Source organism: Gallus gallus, chromosome Z (assembly GCF_016699485.2).
Source record: "Gallus gallus isolate bGalGal1 chromosome Z, bGalGal1.mat.broiler.GRCg7b, whole genome shotgun sequence".
Taxonomy (NCBI): Eukaryota; Metazoa; Chordata; class Aves; order Galliformes; family Phasianidae; genus Gallus; species Gallus gallus.
This window is the reverse complement of record NC_052572.1, coordinates 29,411,577-29,434,819: the sequence shown is the minus strand read 5'-3', so window position 1 is coordinate 29,434,819 and position 23,243 is coordinate 29,411,577. Positions and strand designations below refer to the sequence as shown.

Below are 23,243 nucleotides of genomic sequence, written 5' to 3'. Positions count from 1 at the left end.
ATCATTTTAAACACTAATAGCCTTAAAGCATTGGTATGCATTCTGGAGCAAAAATATATTTAGAAAGACCAAAATGACTGTGCAACAATTATTAGAAGAAAATAATCCTTCATATATATACTTAATGCACTTCATTTTTAGGGAACACTTTGAAGTAATAGACATTTTTTTATTTTATTTTTTTTACTGTATAAATACTGTCAAACTAGTAAGCATATTTCATCATGTAATCAAGTTTCACAAATATAATTACAAGTCTACTGAGAGGCAGTGACGAAATTGCAATAACTCCTTTGTTTGAACTTAGAAACCTAAAAGAAAAATAAACTGTTAAAAAAAATCTTTGTTTAATGTTTTATTTTCATTATTGTTTACCCTTTAATCAGCCCTATTTCAAATGATTTTACTTTTTTATTATTATTATTATTATTTCTGGCAGGATTGCTAGGAAGAAAATCCAAGTTTTCAATTGTAAAGAAATTGATAATGTGAGTGAAAAAAAAAAAAAAAAGGAAATTAATTCCCACTACTAAAATAGCTTGGATATCTATGAGCATTTGGAATTAGAAAGATAATGTGAAGTGTTAAAAAGTATGATGTTCTATGGAAGTGGAGGTTTCCTATATAGCACATGAACATGTATTTGTCATGACTTCACAGGGAATATTTTCACTACAGGCAGTGAAACTTTCCTCTTCGGTGTAAATGTTTTATACTGTAGGATCAGACCTGTGTTTATAAAAACAGAATGATACATTTCCTTTCATTTCTGAAAACTAACTCTTCCCTCTCTCCTGCATCTTGCCATCCAAGAATGCTGAACACACATACACAAAATGCTGATGTGAGATTTTTACTTCTGACAATTATTTCATTGCATATATGTATATACATTTAGAAATGAATTACAAATAAGAGTAATTAAGAATGAATAAACAACTAATAAATAAGTAACAAAATTTGGGGAAATAATATATATCTTTTTCTTTAGTTATTGAAATGCTTGAACCTCTGGAGTAGAAGAAACATTTACTGACGGCTGTTGAGCAAGTGTAGTACCAAGGCTTGATTTTTGGAAATCAAATTTTTTAAATCCCACCAAAGCAAATTTTACAACAAACTAGATTTAAAGTTTTTTATTTGAAAGCCTTTATTTAACCACGAAAATATAACAATTCATGTGAAATACAGGTTTGTTTCGATCTAACGGAAATCTAGGCAGAACTGTACATGTCAGAACTTTCATGACTCCTACTCCTTAATCACATTCTGTATAGTGTAGCGTGAGCACCTGTCACCCAGACTTACTATTTCACTGCCTGTTGAATGGATTCTGTTTTTTTTTTTCCCCTCTCTCTCTCTCTCTTGCCTTTTTATTTTTTGTTTGTTTGTTTGTAATGGTTTGTTTTGTTTTGGTAATGGTATGTAGTAAGACTTGGTTATGGCTACATCTTATGGTAGCACTGCTGTAGTAAAGGTATAAATAGTAGCAGATTATAGCTATTCCTTCAACTTCCCTGAAATCGGGGAAGTTCCACACTAGTGCATAATGCAGTAGTTTGCAAACTTCTGTTTTCAATGGAAGCAATATTATTAATACTTACCCAGTGCTGTACATGTGTGCAGCTCAAGGCTCAAACTGAATCTGAAAATAACAGGCCAAATCTTAGATTTCTCTGAATTTAAATACTGCCATTGAAATTGCTGAGGTTTGATCTACTTACTACTGAAGAAACCAGAAAGCTTATTTAAGGAAACATCTCCAAGAGAGTGCAAACATTTCAATAATTATAGATACATCAAATGTATGAAACTTCTTGTAAGACATGTAGAATCAGTTAATGGTACCAATGATCTTCAAAGAGAAAATAACAAAATTGATTTCAAAGCTGTCCAGTCAGTCTCCAGAGATTACAAAATACAAAACATCAGAAATGTATTTGCATCTCTAGTCAAGTTTTTAGCAATGCTGCAGTTCAAATAAATGTGTCTTTCAACATGTCTGCTGGTAAAAGCAATACAGATGTAAATGTACGATTATGTTTATCATAACATATCTTATTCAGCCTTCATTTTGTGAATGTATTTATGGAAACTTAGAAAGCTTTATATGTTCTGAAAAGAAGTGCTTGTACAGAGATGGGAGTTACTTACAATCATGGAAACTCCAGTATGAAGGGTTAATGCTGGCTGAATTTAGGAATGCCACTGACCTCTGTGTAACCAGGATTTCATCTGTTGAGGTCTACAACAAAGTTTTCTCTTAGACTAGGGCTCACTGTGTTATAAGAAGCTAAAAGTTTCAGTTTTAGATTAGCAGTTAAGAATAAAAAGACAAATACACAACAGGTGCAGTCATCTGCTTGAAATTCCAGAGCTGCATTTCTTCCACTAATCTTAGAATTTTTGTATTAGTATATTTTTGTATAATTTGGGAAGGAGAAAGCTGGTCTTAGAAGTAAGTATCTAGGCACTTGAAATAACTTCATGAGGTTATTATTTGTTCTTCGCTGTTCATTCACATGAAACTGTGCATACTTCCATGACTTTCATTGCATTTTTTATTTCACTTGGAAAAGAGGTTAATTTAGGCAGTCCTGTAAGGTTAAAGAACATGTGAGAAAAAGCATTAATGTTTTCAGATAACAATGATGTAGGCAATTGGATTGGCTCCTCAGTGCAAGATCCAATATTTGTTTTACTTGTAATGTTTTCAATTAAGATACTTGGTCATGGCCATCCCACTTTTTAACAGTGTAATGCCGTCATCGTTTGACTGCTTTGGTGCAGAGGAATCACTTGTAAGCTAGACAAGAAAGAAATTGAGTTCCCGGTTGAAACATCACTGGAACATGATCAGAAAGCTTAAGAAATAAGCTTCCATCAGAAAGTACTTGCATTCTCAGATCTAGGAGAATAGAGCAGTTTCAAGAAAGGAATCAGATAAAAAATTCAGCTCCACATGTTACAAAGAAAAAATGTGCTGATGGATTGTGAAGTAAATTTGACATTCAGGGCATACAGGAGATTTGAACTTAGAGATTACCAATATGGAAAGATTCACATATATACGCAAAATCTCATTTTGACAGTGACAAGGTAAAAAATGTAATCTGTAATGGATTCCAGAGCCAGAGGAGTTCAGTAAATGTAATGCTGTATGGATCTGAATTTATTTATTTATTTACCTTTCTCTCTATTTATTTATTTATTTATTTATTTTCCTGTGAGAAATTGTTGAACAGTCGGCTGAATATGAGCCAGCAGTGTGCCCAGGTGGCCAAGAAGGCCAATGGCATCCTGGCTTGTATCAGGAATGTTGTGGTGAGCAGTTGTAGGGATGTCATCCTGCCCCTGTACTCAGCATTGTTGAGGCCTCACCTTGAGTACTGTGTTCAGTTTAGGGCACCTCAGTACAAAAAGGAAATTGAGCAGGTCCAGAGAAAGGCAACAAGGCTAGTGAAGGGCTTGGAAAATCAGCCCTTTGAGGAGAGGCTGAGGAAGCTGTGGCTGTTTAGTCTGGGGAAGAGGAGACTGAAGGGAGACCTTATTAGTCTCTCCCAGTACCTGAAGGGTATTTACAGTGAGAGCAGGGTAGGTCTCTTCTCACTGTGACAGGTGACAAGACGAGGGGAAATGCCCTCAAGTTGCACCAAGGTAAGTTTAGGATGGACGTTAGGAAACACTTCTTTACAGAAAGGGTGGTTAAACACTAGAATAGGCTCCCCAGGGAGGTGGTTGAGTCACCATCCCTGGATGTTTTTAAGAGCCGTTTGGATATGGTGCTCGGAGATAAGATTTAGCAGAGGGTTGTTAGAGTTAGGGTAGTATGGTTAGGCTGCAGTTGGGCTTGATGATCTTTGAGGTCCTTTCCAACCTGAGTAATTCTATGATTCTATGATTCTACAAGGAAAGTGAAAAGTTTATTACATCAGTACTTTTATCAGTTCTGAAGTTGCTGTTGGTAAGTGTGAATTGTGTAAATGTGCTTTGGCTGTCCTAACAACTAGACAGGCTGGGCAGCCCGATGGCTCTATCACCCTCACTGTGAAGAAGTTCCTTTGCATATTTGTGTGGAACTCCCTATGCTCCAGTTTACGGCCATTTCCCCTTGTCCCATCCTCACAGACCACTGAAAAGTTGGCCATGTCTCTTCGACTCCCACGTTTTCTTCTTGGTCATCTGTTATATTCTTTTCATCTCCAGTTGCAGTATTGCAGTAGCTTCACATCTTGTAACTTAGTGTCAATAGTTTGAGTTGTGGGAAGTACATTTTTAGTTGACTTGTATATACAGAAGAAAAAAAAGAGGCGGGGGGCGGGGGTGGGGAAACAATAACTTTTGCAATAATACAGTATTTTTGTAATTCTTGCAAACTTTTGCAGTAATTGATTATTATGACCAGATTTTAGCTGTGATGATGCACTGCAACAATTGGTCACTAGACATTTTCTACATTTTGAATGTAGAATTTTGAATCTGCATGGCTGTAAAATTAAGACATAGATTTTTAAATGGAAATACACAACATTATACAGCTTTGAATTTGAATTTTGATGCAAGGCAATATTTTTTTGTAGAAATTATGTTCTACAGTTTCATTGCAAACAACAACTTTAAGTATATACCTCCTGGTGTTGAAATGAGTAACTCTTATTCAGTACTTGTGCAATGTAAGCTGATTTCCATAGGGAAAAGGTAGTTAATTAAACCAACATTTTGCAGGACTGATAAGCAAAGCACTGCAGTTTTCAAAGGCTAATGTCTTTGCCAGATAGCTACCAGTTTTCACTGACACATTTAAGATCCAAGTGATCTATTGATCTATTTGTTTACCTTTTCTTTACCCTCCTAGAAACATCTTTCTTGTTACAAATAGATAGAGTTTAACAATTTTGAGCTCTCATATTCAGTGCGTGAGAACAAATCTCTGCTCAAATTTTGTCAATACAGTAACAGCTACCTTGATAATATCCCACCCAGTGTTTTGTGTCATATGTAAGTTATCCTGGAAGTAAGGAAATTGAGACAAGAAGGTTAAGTAATTTGCCTGAAGCTAAACAGCAGGCAATTAGCAGAGACAGGATTAGAATTACAGAGTTTTGGCTCTCAGCTCTCTCTTCTGTCCAGTAGCCAGCTGTTACTTTCACATATTCTGGCTTCCAGTTTCCTCTCTTGAGACCAAACTTCAGTGATTTTATCTTCTAAATCTTCTTACAATTAAGCTATGAACTTGGAAGGGACTCATAACTAGAACTGATACTCCTTTTAATTTTTGTAATGATCAAAAGAATACGGATTGAAACACCTGTAGTACCTCTTTCGTCTAAGAGAAGTATAATCTTAGATAGTGATGTATTTCAGTAATTCATAGTTTTTAAAACTGGAAATGAATTGCCCTTTCTGACTGTGGTCTAGCTTTCAGAGTGTAAATCTTTATGACATGGCAAAAGTAAATTATGTTGTTTTGTGCTTTAAATAAATAAATAAATAAAAATTAAAATAAAAATAAAATTAGAGTCTTCACTGTGTCCTGCAGAGCTCTTGCAAGCTTGCATTCTGTAGTTTTCTAAAACATTAAGTATACATTAAAACTGGTAGATTGGATGAAATCACAGAATGCATTATAAGTATTTAATGTCAAGTCACTAACTTGAAAACTGATGCTTCAGGCCCTGTTAAAATCACCTCTCCATATAGACATAGAGTCATAGACTGGGATAGGTTGGAAGATGTATTAAAGATCATCTAGTTCCAATTCCCCTGCCACAGCAGGGACACTTTCCACTAGATCAACAGATGGATATTTTGAATAACTTCCACAAGGCCTCATGGGTATGATTCATGCCTCACAGGCATGATTCCCAAGCTGGGAGGGGTCATTTGCTGTGCAAATATAATCACTCCTCAGATAAGATGTGACACAAAGTCCAGGTGAAGTAACTTTGTTGACCTCTCTGTTGCTTCTATTAACTGTCTTGGACATGCAGGTGTGAACTTATCTAGATCCAGTTTGCTTTTATTTAGGATTTTTAAATTTTTGTTAGGATTTTTTTTTTGATATCTCATTAAAAAAGAAAAGAAAAGAAAAGAAAAAGATGTAAAAATGTAAAATAAATACATTTTTTTGCTAAAGAGAAAAGAATAAGCACATCATAGATGAAACACAGACAAGGTGGTGTAGCACTGTCAATTAGCATAATCTTTGGTGTATTTTAAATCACTGAATGTTATATTACATTCATTTCCCATGCAGCATTCTTTATAAAGCAACTGCAATGCAACAGTGACATACAAGAAATCAAATAATTGTACTCTTCGGTGATCTTAAGTAATAGTTTGTGGAATAACATTTTATTTAATACTTAAGAATTCAGTGATGAGGGAAATGGGCTGATCAGCTGTACCCAGAGCTGTAGTTCATTTTGAATATGTTGGCTGAACTCTTAGCACTAGATAAGACAGAAGAAGGTAATCAGCTTTTTAATAAATGTTTCAATTATGCATCATTTTAGCATCTCCTTTTAATTTTAATTATTTATTTACTTATTTTGAATGAGTACTCTACATTCAGTAATAGCATTCAACTTCTGGTTCCTGAAAATCATCTTCCTCTCAGCTAAAAGTGAGTAATACATACTGATCCTGTTAGATGGCTTGCATCGGCCCTGGCCAACTGCTTTTGAAAGGGCTTCTGGAACACAAGAAATTCCATACAAACCTGAGGAAAAACTTCTTGACTTTGAGGGTGAAGGAGAACTGAAAGAAGAGAAGTTGCAGAGTTTCCTCCTCTGAAGATATTCAGAACCAACCTGGATGCTTTCCTGTGCAACTTATTCTATGGAACTTGCATTAACAGGGGTGTTGAACTAGATTGTCCCTAGAGGTCCCTTCCAACCCCTGTGATTCTGTAATTTTAAAAGCATTTGTTGTATATCACAGTTAAAACAGAGATAGACTTGTAATAGCTAGGAGTTTACATTTTTTGTGGTGATATGTTTCTTTTAGTTATGCTTTCCTTCTCCTTTTCCTCCTTTGGAATTATAGAATTGTGCTTCTACTATTTCATTGAGTTTTGAAACCAGTTATAACTTAATTGTGCATACATTTATAGGAGGGTTTAGTTCTGACATTCTGACTTCAAATTTCTTCTAGCAAAGCATTACTGGAGAGGAGTTGGATTAAAATGGCTCCAGTGAGCAGAAATTCATACAGCAGAGGCAGTTCGTACTAATAAAACCGCACCTCAAGAGTAGTGTTCCTTTCTTAGCTACAGGTTGTCCTGGACAAGAAAAAAAAAAAAAAAAAGGTAGCTTGTAGGAACTTGGAAGCTCAGTAGTATCTATATACAGTAGGACCCTTGTGTAGTGCTGAAAACACATCACCAAAAAAAAAAAAAATCTTTATATCTATATCTGCTTAACTGTATTTCAGAGCAGGCTACTTGCACTATGTTTACTGTGTTGATGTATTCTACTTGACTTGTAGGCAAGGAGCTGGGCTGATCCACTGAGACCTTTAGTAATGGAATCTTTTGTAAAAGCTATAAATATTTTTCTGACCTAGTTTATGAACATCTGCTTTTGCATCAGTAATATATCATCTTACAAGCCACACTAACATGTCTTTTAGTACAACTGAAGCTCTGTGCAGCAGGGCTGAGTTACATGGCTCTCACAGAACTGCTGGTAAGAGGAACTTACATATACATACTCTCTCTACTTCAGTAGCTACCTAATTTAGGTTTCATAAAATCAGTTTTTGTAGGCAAATGGTAAATATAATTTTATAACTAACAGGGAGTTGTTTTTCATTTTCTGGGCTGGTGTTCTAGTTAAGTAACATGATAAGAAAGATGTAGGAGTCTGTACTAACTAGCATATTATTTTTATATATAGAAAAATAATTTTATAGTCTTTTTATTAACCACTTTAGCTCAATAAATTATGCTTAAGTCAAGTGATGCCTTCTTACGCAAGTTTGGAAGGAGAAAGACATATTAAACCACTTAATTCTCCAAAATGCCTGCTTAAAATTGTACTCTTGAATGAGCAGAGCTGAATGTACTAATTTCATACATATAACTTTATAGGAACTATGTTTGTTAATGTGTATGTTCATATGAGGTTTAAAGTTTATTATACTCTGTAGTGGAATTCCAGGGTCACAGCCTGAACCAATGGGTGGGCTATGTGAGTGTGTGAGTGTGGCGGCGCGATGGTACGAACGGGGGAGGGACACATTCCTCAGCTCGTCTCTCTCTCTGCGCGCTGTTACCGGGAGGGGTGAGTCAATTCCTTTTGATATCTTCCCCTCGTGTGCCTATTTCTTAAATAAAGGCTTTGTCATTACCTTCATTTGCTCTACATTTTGGCGAGCCAGCCAGGAGCAACATCACTCCAACGTGCCTATGAGGAAACATCATGACACCCTGTGACGCACTGCTGAACTTTTGGGAACTGGAGAGCATGAATCAGAAGCGCTACTGGTCCTTGAAAAAGATACACCTCGAGAAAGAACATCAAGTACTGGCCCAACAGAACCGTGAAGGGGACTGCCACTGATTGCCTTTATTGTCTTGACATCCTATATTGCGGCGGGTGTTGTGTATGCGTCGCGATGTGCATTGTGTCTTGGGCTACCAGGTTGCAGGGGCTCACCACCTACCTACTCAGTCATTGGTTCATGCTGTGAAGGGGTGGAGTGTAGTGGAATTCCAGGGTCACAGCCTGAACCAATGGGTGGGCTATGTGAGTGTGTAAGTGTGGCGCGATAGTACGAACGGGGGAGAGACACATTCCTCAGCTCGTCTCTCTCTCTGCGCGCTGTTACCGGGAGGGGTGAGTCAATTCCTTTTGATATCTTTCCCTCGTGTGCCTATTTCTTAAATAAAGGCTTTGTCATTACCTTCATTTGCTCTACGTTCTCACACAAGCATTTACTACAAAGAGCATTCTACCATTCAGCAGTTAATAGTTTAACCAAGAAAATAATGAGATATAAAGCAATATATTTTTTTCACCAAGACAGAACATAGATATATGCGAAATGTAGATATAGATGATATGAGTTGTCTTGTCACTAAGTTGAAGTTCAGTTACTATGTTTGAAGCAGATTTCATGATTCTAAATGTCACCTTCAGGCACCCAAGGATTGGACTGGGTACATTCTTCAATCTCTCTGTTATAGTCTGCTAGGAACTGTTATTTAGCCAAGGACTTGGTCCCTAAGTTAAGCCTCCTTGTATTATCTGAAAAGTGAACTGGAGGAAAAAGATCTTTTGGATTTGGAAGTCAGAATAGAAAAATTGAATGACTTAAGAGTTTCCTATCATGCACGTCCTCATAAACTTTGTTACCTGATATGTATTTTGATTTTTGTAAATTTTTTCCTGTTGCCTTACACTGTTTTGAACTAAGGATGATTTTACAATAAATGTCTAACTGTAAGGCCTTTCATCTTCATAGACATGTTATGCAAAAGTATAGGATCTTTTTTATCTTCACAAAGCATAGAAGCAGACTGTAAAAGAGTGTTTTTCCCTTTTGTTGTACAGGCCGTTGGAATATTTGCACCTTATGGTGGTTCAACATATGTTGGAAAATAAAGGTGGTAGATAGATGAAAGTAAGTTACATGGCCTGTTTTTAGGGAAAACTTTAGTAATTTCTCTTGTGCTTGAGCAGGAGCTATAGGAATTTGTTTATGAGGGTACCTTGTTGAGTATTTACATTTAACCACAATATGTAGCGCTTGATGGTTCCTTTTCTACTTGAGTCAGTCTTATCCTTAGATAGATTTTACTTTTACTGCCGCTAACCATCAATCTGTCTTGTGTACAAATGACCAAGTATGTCTTTTGTTTTGTTTAAACATTTTTATTCTTCCTAGTTTTAGTGAGTAATGAAACAGCAATAAAGGTCACCCAGATATGCTTGGTGAATGAAACTAGTATTTATGGATACATAATTCCTTATTCCATTTTTTCCATTAGAGAGAAACTCCTCTGCAAGGAGATTAGCTTCCTTGCCTTTTTAAGATCTACTGCTTCTACCTTGCATATTGAAAAGGAGTGTCAGCACTCAGTTACCAAATAATTCATATGCAGTCTGCAGACATTAAAATTTGAAAAAGAAGCAGTGGAGAGCTTTGAAGCAGAATTTCTTTTCATTAAATTAGTGAATATGACAGGGTTATGTAATGTTCCAGAGGGATGAAGTGGTGCACGTCACTAACCTTTTAGATTCAAGAGGCTTTATGCTTTTTATTTGCTTCTAGAAGAAGGCTTAGTACTGGATTAACTAGCAATTTCCACTTTTAACACAGGTAGACTAAGCCCCATTCAGATTTCACATAGAATGTATATAAGAAATATTTAGCAATACATGCAAGTTTGTTGTTATTTTGTTTTATATGGAGCATTTGGACACATGCTGATAGATAACTTAAAGACATATGCACGCTTGTGTTGAGTTCTTAGTTTTTATTGTTTGGATTTCCTATAGGCGTGTCAAAGAAAAGAAGAGAGTTCTTGCCCTTCTATGCCTTTACGGTATCATGAATTCTTAATATTATGTCTTCATCTTCCATTGCTCCAGTTAAGCAAGTATTAGAAGCTAGCTGCCTAATTCTCTTTTAATAAACTAGCATGAACAAGAGTGTTTCCATAGGAACAAATGGAGATATGCTGGGGCAGTTAAGGAACAGACACAAATTTGTAAAATCAATCAATTTTGTGTAGTGATACTTAAAAGAAGCTTGTAGTAAAGATAACATACATATTGTCACTGGCACTGAAAACTGCACAACACTCAGGGCTGAATGGTGAGAGCTCTAGTGGGAGCCCATGTGTTTGCAAAGAAGATTGGCCTGGATGGTCCATCAGCCCTGGCTTCCCTTCTCACTGAGCATGATAGCGCTCTGCCAAGGCAATAGTTACTGCCAAGTTTCAGTTCTACAGCAAGTATCTCAGTAATTTGTCATGAAACTGACTTATATTATTGCCTACAACATTTTTAATAGAAAATATAAACATATAAATCAACTGTTCAGCTTAGTCCTACTTCAAGAATAAACATGTAAGTGCATAGTATTCATTGAACAGTTTTTCATAGGTTATTCACATATGCTCTTTGTATTTGGGAACATCTTATTTATCCTAGTATTTATAAACTATAGATGAGAATGGAAATGAGGTGTGGGGTGGATGATGTTAGCTGGCAAGTAAATGTCAGCTGCTGTCTACGCTGGTTGGCATTCCTACCATGTCCCTAGGGCTCAGATAATGTCTGTCTCTAGAAAAGCATGCATAATCCACAATGAAATGAACTGGTACCAAGTTCTACACAGCCTAGAGGTACAAATTAGGAATGTGCTATTTTAACATTAGACCTTTTGGAAAATATAACCTACCTCTTCTAGTTATAAAGTCTTGCAATTATGTCAACAGATTTAATATTTCAGGCAAGAATAAACCCTAGTATACTGATGCTCGCCATTGCAGAAAATTTGAAAACACAAAGATAGCATTGACTTTAAATATTCCTTGAGAAATCAGGAAATAATAATCTCTTTTTTGAGCTACTTGCTAAATCTGTAGTGGGCATGTTCTGGCTAAATGAAGACTGGGGAAATAGAGATAATCAGTAAATAAAAAAGAGAGCCCACAAACTCCTGACCTTCCTGACATAATTTTCTCTTCTGAGTGTCACTGTTTCTAGGGGAATACAAGTAGCAGAAATAAGACTGTGAGATAAACATTTTAATTCAATTGCAAAGTTTTTATTAGTGTTGTCTTAAGGGCTGAGTTTATAAGCTGTGGAGCCTGTAAAGTGATTCTCAGAATTTTCAAAAACCTGTGTTTGTATCACAAGTAGTCTTTGTAAACCAAAAGGACCAAGATCTTCAGCTGGAATTAGCTGGCATATCTATTATCAGGATGAAAACCTGGTAATTGTAATTCACCGACTGATACATAAATTGCTCTGAAAGTAAAGCCTCCTGTTTGTTTCCATGGGAAATACAGCACATACAAAGAGTACAGTAACACTATTATAAAGAGCAAAGTCTCATCTACAAATAGTTCTTGATGTAGTCACCATCAGTAGCTATGTATTTTCACCAGTGATGAACAAGAACCTGCATGATACACTTGCAAAAATCTGCACCATTGGAGGTGGCCCACTGTCGCTGTCACCATTGCTAAAATGCATCAGCCACCACTTCACTCCACCATTTGGTCTTCAAAAGCATTCAGCAAGAGTCAAGAAATGTCAACAGGTGCCATTTCTTTCACATGGTGGAATTCAATTACACAACTTTTCTTTGTGCCCAATTCAACGTCAGACGCCATTTTGTCAGACCGCCCTTCTGCTATCATCTGTTGCATGGGAACCAAATGTAATGAATCAAATGTTGGTTGCAGTGTTCAACCTTTACTGCCAAACCACCAAAATCCAATTCTGATAAAAGGATATCATGGACCAACATAATAAAACAGGAGGCATTACTTTTAGAGGAGCCAACATATTCAGCTGCTCAAAATATGATGGCATGTGAAGATTATGTTTTTGCAGTTCTTCATGTGGAATATGTGAGGATCATGCAGTTTTAGAATGTTTATTAAGAAGAATAGGAAAACTCAGCAGATTGTGACTGACAGACAAGAGATTTTAGAAACATGGCATCAAGTAAATTTGGGATTACTTGATCCATATTTCATGAATGCAAATTCTCACTTGTCCTTATAGAAATAAAAAGCTAATTAACTTTCTTACGTATCCAATTTGCAGGTGTACTTTAAGTGCATGCTAGAATTAAAGCAAAATAATTGGTTATAACAATGATCTGTCTAACAAATGTCACAAATTATGATTAATGAGTAAATTAGCAGTAAACGTTGTAAATGAATATGCTTTGACAATGCTTTTTAAGAAACAAATGGATACAAAAATCTTTCCTGTTAAATATTACGCATAAATTTAATGTTAACTCACAGAGGAATTGTTAGAAAAGTGAAATAATTTCTGATCATAGCATCATAGAATGGCTTGGGTTGGAAGGGACCTCAGGGATCATCAAGTTCCAATGCTTGTACCTCAAGGACGGTTGCCCGCTGCTAGATGAAGTACAAGATCAGATTGCCCAGGGCCTCATGCAACCTGGCCTTAAACACCTCCAGGAATGGGGCATCCACAACCTCGCTGGGCAACCTGTTCGAGCACCTCACTACTCTCTCAGTAAAAAACTTCCCCCTGACATCTAATCTAAATATCTCTTCCTTTAGTTTAAAACCACTTCCCCTTGTCCCCATGTAAAAAGTTGATTTCCCTCAAGCTTATAAACACCCTTTAAATACTGGAAGGCCACTGTGAGATCTCCACACAGCCTTCACTTTTCCAGGCTTTCAGTTCTTTCAGCCTGTCTTCGTTGGAGACGTGTTCTAGCCCTTGAATCTTTTTTGTGGCTCTTCTCTGGACCCTATCCAAAAGCTCCACAGCTTTCCTGTGTTTGGAGGCCCAGATTTGGATGCAGCATTCCAGCTGGGGCTTCATGAGGGCTAAGCTGAGATGGACAATCACCTCCCTTGCCTGACTAGCCACCCCTCTTCTGATGGAGCCAAGGATACCACTGGCCTTCTGGTCTGCAAGCCCACATTACTTGCTCTTGTTCAATTTTTCAGCTGCCAGGACCCCTAAGTCCTTCTTAACAGGTCTATTCTCTAGATGTTCTTCTTCCATTTTGTATAAATATCTGGGATTACCTCAACCCAAGTGCAAAATCTTGCACTTCGTTTTGTTGAACCTCATTAGGTTCATGAGGTTCCATTTGAGCTTATTGAGTTCCCCCTGGATGGCATCCCTTCCTTCTGCTGTATCAACTGTACCGCACTGCTTGGTGTCATCAGCAGACTTGCTGCAAGTGCACTCAATCACATCATCTATCTCATTGATAAAGATGTTGAAGAGTACTGGTCCCAAGAGAGAATGCTAGGGGTTACTGCTTGTCATTGGTCTCCACTTGGACATAGAGGGATTGACCACCACCCTCTGGCTGCAACCCTCCAACCAATTCTTTATCCACTGTAATATATCTATGGAGTATCAGGCTGAGATTACTTGTAGCATTTACCTAATTGTTCATGTTTATTATAGTTATGCTTTGCTTTTCAAGAAAGAAGCCCTCATCATTTGGCCTGTTAACATAGAATCCATAGTAATTTCTGGTAAGCCAGGTGGACACAATGACTGTGAATATTGTCAAGTGGGATGCAGGGTATATAAATAATATTTGGAGTTCCTTTTTGTTTTTGTTTTTGTTTCTGGTTGTTGTTTTTTTTTTAAATATATATTTATTTCCTTTGTTTTCAGCAAAGGATTCTTATTCATGTGTAGTATGGCACGGGAAGAATGAGTTTGGAATTTTTAACAAGGAATGCCTTAGAGCCAGCGATATATCTCACTGAAACTTGATGTCACCAGACCAGTAACACATAAGAGATCTATAACATATGGCAGTGATTCTTCTTGTGATGGGTTGAGCACACTACTCCAAACTGCCTGGACACCTGCTACACCATATTGTTTATTCTGTGATCAGCCTGTATTTCTGAGCGTCAGATGAAAAGATTCCTTGGGAACTGTTGTGATCGTATTATTTCCACCTTTTATTGCTTAAAAAGAAAAAAAAAAAAAGAAAAGAAAAAAAAGTCTTTACAACCAAAAAGTTACTATAATGTTTCAGGACACTTCTGAAACATGAGCTTATGGTAATTTACATGTAAATACAGGATATGAAAGAAGCATCTTTGCATGATTTTTTTTCCCTTGAAGTTTTTCTACTTACATAGCATTCATGTCATGAAGTGTAACAAAGAAAATGATAAACTATAATCCTTGAAAAATTTTATTCAGATTTCTTGAATTATATTTCATGAATATGAAAAAAGAATAATTACAAGTTGCACTGTGGTACACTTGGACCTTTCATACAGAGAGTGCAGAAATAAAACAGTGTTAGGATCTTCATTCTCTATGTATCTTGTCTGCTGAAAGCCCACATGCTGAGCTCTCTATGCCTGTGCTGCTGACTCTCACTTTGACTCTCTTAACTTTTAAAGAACGCAAAGTCTTATCTACATATTCATCTGTTAAACTAGAGGATTTGTCTCCATAAAAATGTCTCTACTCAAGACCAGTTTTCAGCAGTTATAGAGAGTAGACTGAACTTCTAGTTAAAAAAAAAAAAAAAAAAGGAGAAAAAATACCTATTTATTTGAATGTAAAGGAAAAATATAACATGTCCTTAGTGAAAAACACAGAGTATACGACATTTTAATTAAAATAGTTAGACAATTCCATAGCCTAAAAAAGTATGACTTAGTTAATTCCATTTACTACTTCAGTATTGTACTGAAACTTGCTAAAGTGAAATGGTGCAAAAGAATAAAGAGAAGTCTTATGTTCAAGGAAATGTATGAATAAGTTCCAGTTCAAATCAGTTATCTTTTGTGTCTTATTAGTAACATATTTTCTGGAGAAGCCATATGGAAGAAGATAGTGCATTCTTTTTCAGTGGCTGTAAACAACCTCGATTTCAAAAGTTCCTGTGTTGTCTGATGAGATAGCTTGATTGCTTGTGAAGCAGCAGCCAAATTTATTTGGCTTAAAACTCCTTATGAAAATTAAATCCCAAATTAAGGGTAATCCAGCAATTTTCCCTCATATGCTAGGCCATAATTTGCAACAGTTCAATAGTTGTCATATAAACTTCTGATTAAAAAGTGGATAGCAAGTAGCAGTGTGTGGGTACCCTCAGGTCTTGGGTTGCAAAGCCTTTGTGGTAATTCCTAATTACAGAAGTCTTCTGCTGTACACTTCTGCATCAAAGTGTCAGCAGTATCGACCCAAATATCTGGGAAGGTGCAGACAGATGAATAGGCTAAAACAAGACAACAGCATGTTGTTTGTTTTAATAGCCAGTATTGCTCCAATTTTGATGATGCTCACCAGAAAGCCTGAGTAAGAGTATAAATATGAACAGTTGATTTTAACTGAATTTTACTTTAATTTTAATTATGCTACTGCTGTTTTATTTTCAGCTTTATTTAAATGCGACCACATAGAGTTTCAGTAATGCTGAAAGGCTGTCATACGATTTATAGTAACCCACTACTTCTGATTTTTTAGCAGACTTAATTGTACTGGAGGATTCCGATATAGATTGTTGCTGTGGTTTATAAATTAGTGCTGGAGAGAGTATCTGTTTGTCTCTGTGCTAGTATTCTTATGGGACATTGAAAATAGTTGTCAGTTCTCAATCAAAATTACCTTCATGTTAGTAAGCATAACTGTGTGCACAGTGTAATTGCATTTGCTATCAGAGTGCCTAGCAGCTTAGGTCAGAATCAATGTCAAGAAAGTGACAGCACTAATTGTGCAGATAATTTGTGTCAAACTTTAATTAACAACCTTTATAAAGATGAAGGCAACAAATACAGTTTTTCTTTTTCTTTTTCTTTTTTTTTTTTTTTTTTGTCTTTTCTTTTTCTTTTTTTCCTTCCTGGGCATGATTTCACATAGTTCTACACTATGAATAGAATGGTGATAGTAGGTTTTTACATATTGAGATGAACGCATAGGTTGAATAGTGAAAAGGTGAGTTGCATGTGCTTGTCTTTCTCCATGGCTAACTGGCTACTGTCATCAAAGTCACAGCTGCTTTTGACCATAAATGAGTTTGTCCTCATAATACCTATTAAGCATAAAAGCAGTATTATTTTTCTACATATAACTGTAGTCTTAACAATGCAACGTTAAAAAATAGTCTTTAAAAATATCTGCAAATAGGGAATTACATAATCATGTAATGTGTTTGTCTTTTTCCTCTCCTGCTTCATGGAAGGTGATGTTAGTTCATAGACAATCCAGCAACAATTGACCTAGGATTGGAAGCACACTGTTATTCTTCAAATACCTACCAAAGGCATGCTAAATGTTCAGCCCTATTTCTGCAACTTCACTAGCTCTGCAGAAATATGTAGGCAGATCAATTTTAGTCCTGTATCATTTTTTTCTCTGAATCATAGATTGATTCAGAAAAATAGTTATATTTCTAACATCAGTAGAGTTTTGAAGAAAATGTGTACTTTTGGGCATACTGACATATGTACTGTTAGATATACAGCATTGCAGTTTGCATAGTTTTGAAGGTGGAGTTATGTTTATTTTCTGTGCAGTAGAAATGGGAAATGCAAATTGTCATACGGTGTAAATTAGTACAAGCTCTGTTGTACTTGCCTCAGTTGCACTTGTGAAGAATTTGTCTCTGAATGACTGATAAGGAGAAAAAGGATTCTCCTTTATTTCTCCATTAAAAAAAAATAATGTTATCATGAATGCAACATACTGCATGTAAGCAAAAGCATGCCAACCATAAATATCATGATGATTGATAGTGACACAAAACTAATAGTAGAATGTGGTTTTGTTTGTTTGTTTGTTTGTTTGTTTATTTTGCAAAGCTAGTTTAACATAGTTAGGCATGCTTGCTGTTTATCACTTTTCATTGTTTCTGTTTAATTTGTTGTTTAACTATCTGGAGCTCCCCGGTTAAATAAAATGTTGCAGAAATGAATGCATGACTTGGTTGTTGAGCTGGTAATGGTACTTGACCCTGATAATGCATAGCAAAATTGGCAAATTTTTCAAAACAAATCTTGTCTGGAAGGAAGTTACTTTATTGATGATGAATTTATGAGTTTGCCAGTCTCTGAATGTATTACTGAAGCATTTATCTCTCTAGAACTGAAAATCTTCCTGTGAGCTATAATAGATAGTTCCTGTGTTCTGGTGAACTTCCCCAGACAATGTTTTTCTTTCATTGGTTTGCAGTTCAACAGCGAATTCACAAAATGTCAAAAAGAATAAAACAGAATGACAGTGCATCAGTTTTCACATGATGGCACACAATCACAATTTGTGCCACAGAGTATCAGCATATCTGAATCAGTCATGTCTCTTTACATATCAGAGAGCTGAGTTAATGCGTGTGCAGAAAAGGATTCAAAGCTAGCAGTTTTGGTGAAACCCAGATGCTCTTCATCAGAATACATTTCTGTCTTTCCTGTGGTCCAGGCATAAAGTCTGTGACTTAGGAAAGGATTTTCAGTTTCACTGCTCTAACTGTGTTCTTCATATGTTGTGCATTTGGAGATTTTTTTCATCAGAGAGATGTTTTTGTAAGATCCCCACAGCAGCAGTGGCACACAGTTTTGCTGTGCTCAGTCTTGCTGTTGCACTTATCTTCAGATATTTTATTTATTACTGATGAATGTGAGATGAAATTAGCACAGCAAATGGTTTAAGGAGGCTTGAACTTTCTGTAAAGGTGAAAATATAGCAATAACCATTTTGCCTGAACATTCTGTCAAAGAAAAAAATAGATTCTCATGAACAAAATATTTTTACTGCTTTTTTATTATTATTATTTTTATTTATTTCTTTATTTTGAAATTATCTTTGTTTATGGTAGGTTGAGCATTAGGGGTTGGTTAAAATGGACTCAATTAATTTAATAAACTTGGGACATTCTTCATGTTCCCATATTTAACATAGCAATGTAACAATATATTCAGTCTGTTTTTTAAGAAAGCCTATATTATATTTTCTTGTCATTTAAAATGATTTTGGGATTCATATCAGTGTTACTTAGACACATACTTTCATACATGTAGTCTTCTAAGATTCTGTCATTTAAATAAAGATGTTGGCAAGAAATATTGCCTGTGGGAAGGCCACCTCAGAAGAATAGGCAGATAGATGTAAGAAACATAATGCAGAAAATAGAGACAAAAACAAGTACAATATTGGTACATAAAAATCAGTTCTAAGGTGGAATGGTGAAGACAACCAAAGAGACTGAGAACAGAAAGGGAGTGAAAATTGGAGATGAGAGCAAAAATTAATGGCAGTAGTTGTTGCAGAGCCACTACATATAACAGCTTACAGCTGAAGACAGGCCACAGAGCACAGATCTGTTTTTTTGTTTTGTTTTGTTTTGTTTTTTATGATTTTGTTGACCCTCAGTCCTCCATATACTGCGAAGCAGCATCTCTAAGTATACTCTAAAAACTACGCAATTATGAAAGAGAATTAAGTAAATATATAAAAGAACTCTTCAACATCTCTGTACTGCACTTAGACTCTCAGACTTTCACAATGATTTTTCAGAAATCTTATCCTGCACTGTTCTAAGTTTGAAAGTGTTGTTTCTTAAACAACCTTATAAATTTATTATGCTCTAACAGAAAAGGAAGGTAAGAGAGTAATTGATAAAAATATTCTTTCCTACTTCTGGAATGATTTCTCCAGTTCTCTCTCCTCTCTTGTTCCTGCAATACTTGTTTCTTTTTTCACTCCTTTGTGACCGAGTAGAATACTGGGGGAATGAACTGGAGTTTTATACGAAACTGTGTCCAAGCATAAATCTCACTTCTATTATAGTCCCCTTTTCTTAAGCTTTTAATAAGTAGGTATTCACGTCTACCTCTGCAAACTTAAAACATTTTCATAGAATTTATCTGAAATGTCACTGATTTTAATGGCTTAAAGGAGGAAATTCAGCTTTCATGACATCCTGTGATCCTAACATCAAGTGATGAATCATGGTATAATTTGAGTTGATAGATGAGCTCATTTTGCAACAGAAGATGAATTGATTTTTTATTTATAACTGTGATAAAATATAATGTATGATTTTGCTACTCTGATGGCATCAGATTTAATAGGAAAATCTGTAAGTACTTTCCTGACCTTTTAGTTATTTCTTATTGCTTTTTCTTGCAGATGAATACTGTCACTGAAGAAACAAAATATTTTATTTTGTTCATTTTGAAATCTTGCCATGGCTTCTTTTTCGTGGTTGCTACTTAGATTAATTTAGTTTGTTTGTTTGTTTGTTTGTTTGTTTTAGCGCCACCAAAGTTTACAAGAACACCTGTTGACCAGACAGGGGTTTCTGGAGGTGTTGCTTCATTCATCTGTCAAGCCACAGGAGACCCAAGACCTAAAATTGTCTGGAACAAGAAAGGAAAGAAAGTCAGCAATCAGAGATTTGAGGTATTAGGTCCATTGTTCTGTTCCTCTGAAAAACATAAGTTCCAACCTCACTTCCAATCCCAATATGTGTACTCTATTTTCATAGGTTAAACAAAATAGCTATGACTACTGGGGATAACTTAACAGGAGCAGACTTGTGAAAGTTCCATTTTTCAAACTAATTACACATAAGCACTGTTAAAGGGAAAACACTGCTGCTCTATAAACCAACATAATTTGTCTGGTGAGCCTTGGCATACTTCTGTTCAGATGGCTAACTCTTCTGCAAAGAAGATAGAGGAAAATTATTTATGCCATGATTATTGTCCCCAGAGAGCAAGCCACCTACTTCTGTGATAGTGTGTACCAAGCAGACCTAGCCTGGTACAGCTTCTGCTGCCACAATTGCTTACCACCACTGCAGATAAAGATGAAAGGGACATTGCAGTTCCTGCTGCTTTAGAGGAAATATAAAATTTGTTTGCTTTTGATTCTTTTCTTAACAATAACCTTGGGAGAGGCTATAGAGAAAGCTGTTTCCTCTCTTTCCACAACATTCAATTAAAGGAAATAGTAAAAATAATCTTTTCAAAAGATGAATTTTCTTTGGGGAAACAAAACAACAATTAACATTCCCTCTTTTAGTGTCAGGAACAATTAATATAAAGTATTGATTGACCTTTAACATGAAGAAAAAGTTTAGAAAATGGGAGAAGTCATGTATAACAGACATGTAAATGGGGCTGATAGTATACAATTTCCCCTGTGCCTCTTCACTATTTTCACTGTTAAAAATCATCTACTTTTGCATCCAGAATGCCTAAGTGGTTTATAAAACTGCTGTGACACATATTTTTTGAGTGAATGATATAAGAAATAGATAAAAAAATTGAATGAACATTGTAGTCTTCTGTATTCATTTTAAGTAGTTTTGAGGAAAATTAGACTGGTTAGACTTATGCCAGCAGAAAAGAATTGTATTTCTTGGATAGACTGATTTTTAAAATTCTTTTTTGTTGTTCAAAATATATTTAAAGACATTTGAAGTTCTTGCCGTATTAAAAATCTATCAGTTTCTTTATCAATCAATATTTTTATTTCCTCTTATATTTACTACAATGTAAAAAACGAAAGCCCAAATTAAAAGTGTCTTCTTAGTACCAGGAACTATTTACTGCTTGCAGAGCATACACAAAACTGTAATTGGGTAGAGGGATTAACATCATAGAAATTTTATCGTAAATTCTACACAATTTGTCCCATTCTGTTTACATCATTTTCACTAGAAATTTCTTCTAAACACTGGAAGGTTAAGTATGTTCATGTTTATTGTGTTGGTTGAGTTTTATTTTGCAATTTGCAGTGTTTTACTTGTTTCATGTATTATTTTCTGTGTAGTAGTTATTTTTAGGGAATGTAGGTAAAAGTATGATTTTATTTCCATCATCGGAAACTGAATGGAATTGGAAAGAGTTGTAACAATTTCATTAAGTATTAAATGTATTTTCATTAAAATATTTTAACATTTCCTTTACTAAAATGTTGAACAATTTACATAGTCAAATAAGGTGGAATGAAATAGCTCAAGTATTTTATAATTGTTACATATACATATACATATACATATACATATACATATACATATACACATATACATATACATATACACATACACATACACATACACATACACATACACATACACATATACATATACATATACATATACATATATGTAACCCTTGAACAGCATTTTTATAAAGTGACCGAGTGCACATCACTTCAGTGTTTTAAGCATTTTTCTTTCCTGTCCAAAATGAAGACATCTAGCCACATTGTAGAATCTAAGTAAAAAAGAGCAGCAGCAGAAAATAGATTCAGAAAACAAATAAGAAATGTTAGGGAAAAAAGAAACTTTAGAGATGGCCAGATACACTAATAGAAAATAATTAGTTGGGCTGTTTAATTTGTGTATTTGTGTGGTTGTTGGTCATTGTTTGTTTGTTGTTGTTGTTGTTTTTCAGATTAATATTTTGTTTATTTCTCTTAGTTTGATTGTTTAGTAAGAGAGCATTAAAAAAACTGAAACTTGCCCACTGATCTTTATAGAGTCCTAGTATATACAGGTGGAAGGGACTTTAAAGGATAAGATAATGTGTCTTCTTTCTCAAGGATTATAGGATTTCATTTTATTATAATATAATATAATTATAATTAATTATTATTTAAACAAACTTAGATAGGCTTTTACAGGTTTTTGTATACCGTGACGTTATATATTTTTTCTCATATCTAATCTGAACTTTTTTGCAGGAACTTGATGTAGAAAGTAATTGCCTTATCTAGCAAAAGAATAAACAGTTTAGTCCCTCCCTCTTAATGCTGTCCAGGTTTTTATTAGGAAATTATTATCTTAGAATGGGTAATGTTCTTGTGCACAGGATAATTTTTAAAACTGGATATTGCTCAGTTAGCAAGAGCAACATCTGTACATTTTTTTCCAAAATAAAAGGCCAAAACAACACTTTGCAAGACTCTGTTATTAATCTTTCATATTTAATTGATATTGCAAATATATACGGAGTAAACATGATAAGGGAGGATTGTTTCTCCTCCTCATGCTTCTGATCAATTCAAATAATACAAATTAGAAAAATAAACTTTGAGTTACTTGTAAGTCTTACTCAGAGAAATTCAAAATGAAAAAAATATTGCACTATTCTATAGAAGGTGTAAGGCTGATTTTATGTTTTTTTTTTTTTTAACTTCTTTAAGAAAATACATCCTTCAAAAAATGGGAGAGTAGGATGTAATTAACTATTTTTGGTATGAACAACAGGGTAACTTATCACGGGGAAATTACGTCCATTATACTGTGCATATTTGACGTGAAATTTAAACTGCAGTATTTGCCAAACACAAACTGATGTAATTGTTTTACTTTTCAATCATCTAAGAGTATTCAGCATTCAGATTTAAAGAATAATAGTTATTCTTTTAGAATTAAAGACTGTCTCTTTGGATCCTGTGCTTTAATTTTTGTGTGCAAATAATATGACTTCATGTTTTTAGGACAATGTTTTATTTGTTTCTCTCAGAAATGTCAATATTTATCAAGAACTCTATTTACTCTTTAGTTTCCATTAA

General features: G+C 35.1%; 1 protein-coding gene across 50 annotated transcripts in view; it reads left to right on the top strand.

Annotated features, from left to right (window-relative positions):
• Nucleotides 1–23,243, top strand: part of PTPRD (protein tyrosine phosphatase, receptor type D) — a 362,219-nt gene that overhangs the window by 126,727 nt on the left and 212,249 nt on the right. For 26 of the 50 annotated variants that reach the window (XM_040655785.2, XM_040655786.2, XM_040655771.2 and 23 more), the window contains exon 3: nucleotides 19,972–20,117. In XM_040655785.2, the coding sequence (XP_040511719.1) occupies nucleotides 19,972–20,117 (146 nt within the window). Of the gene's footprint in view, nucleotides 1–19,971; nucleotides 20,121–23,243 lie in introns of all 50 variants that reach the window. The other 24 variants (XM_040655763.2, XM_040655753.2, XM_040655748.2 and 21 more) reach the window with 1 other exon arrangement.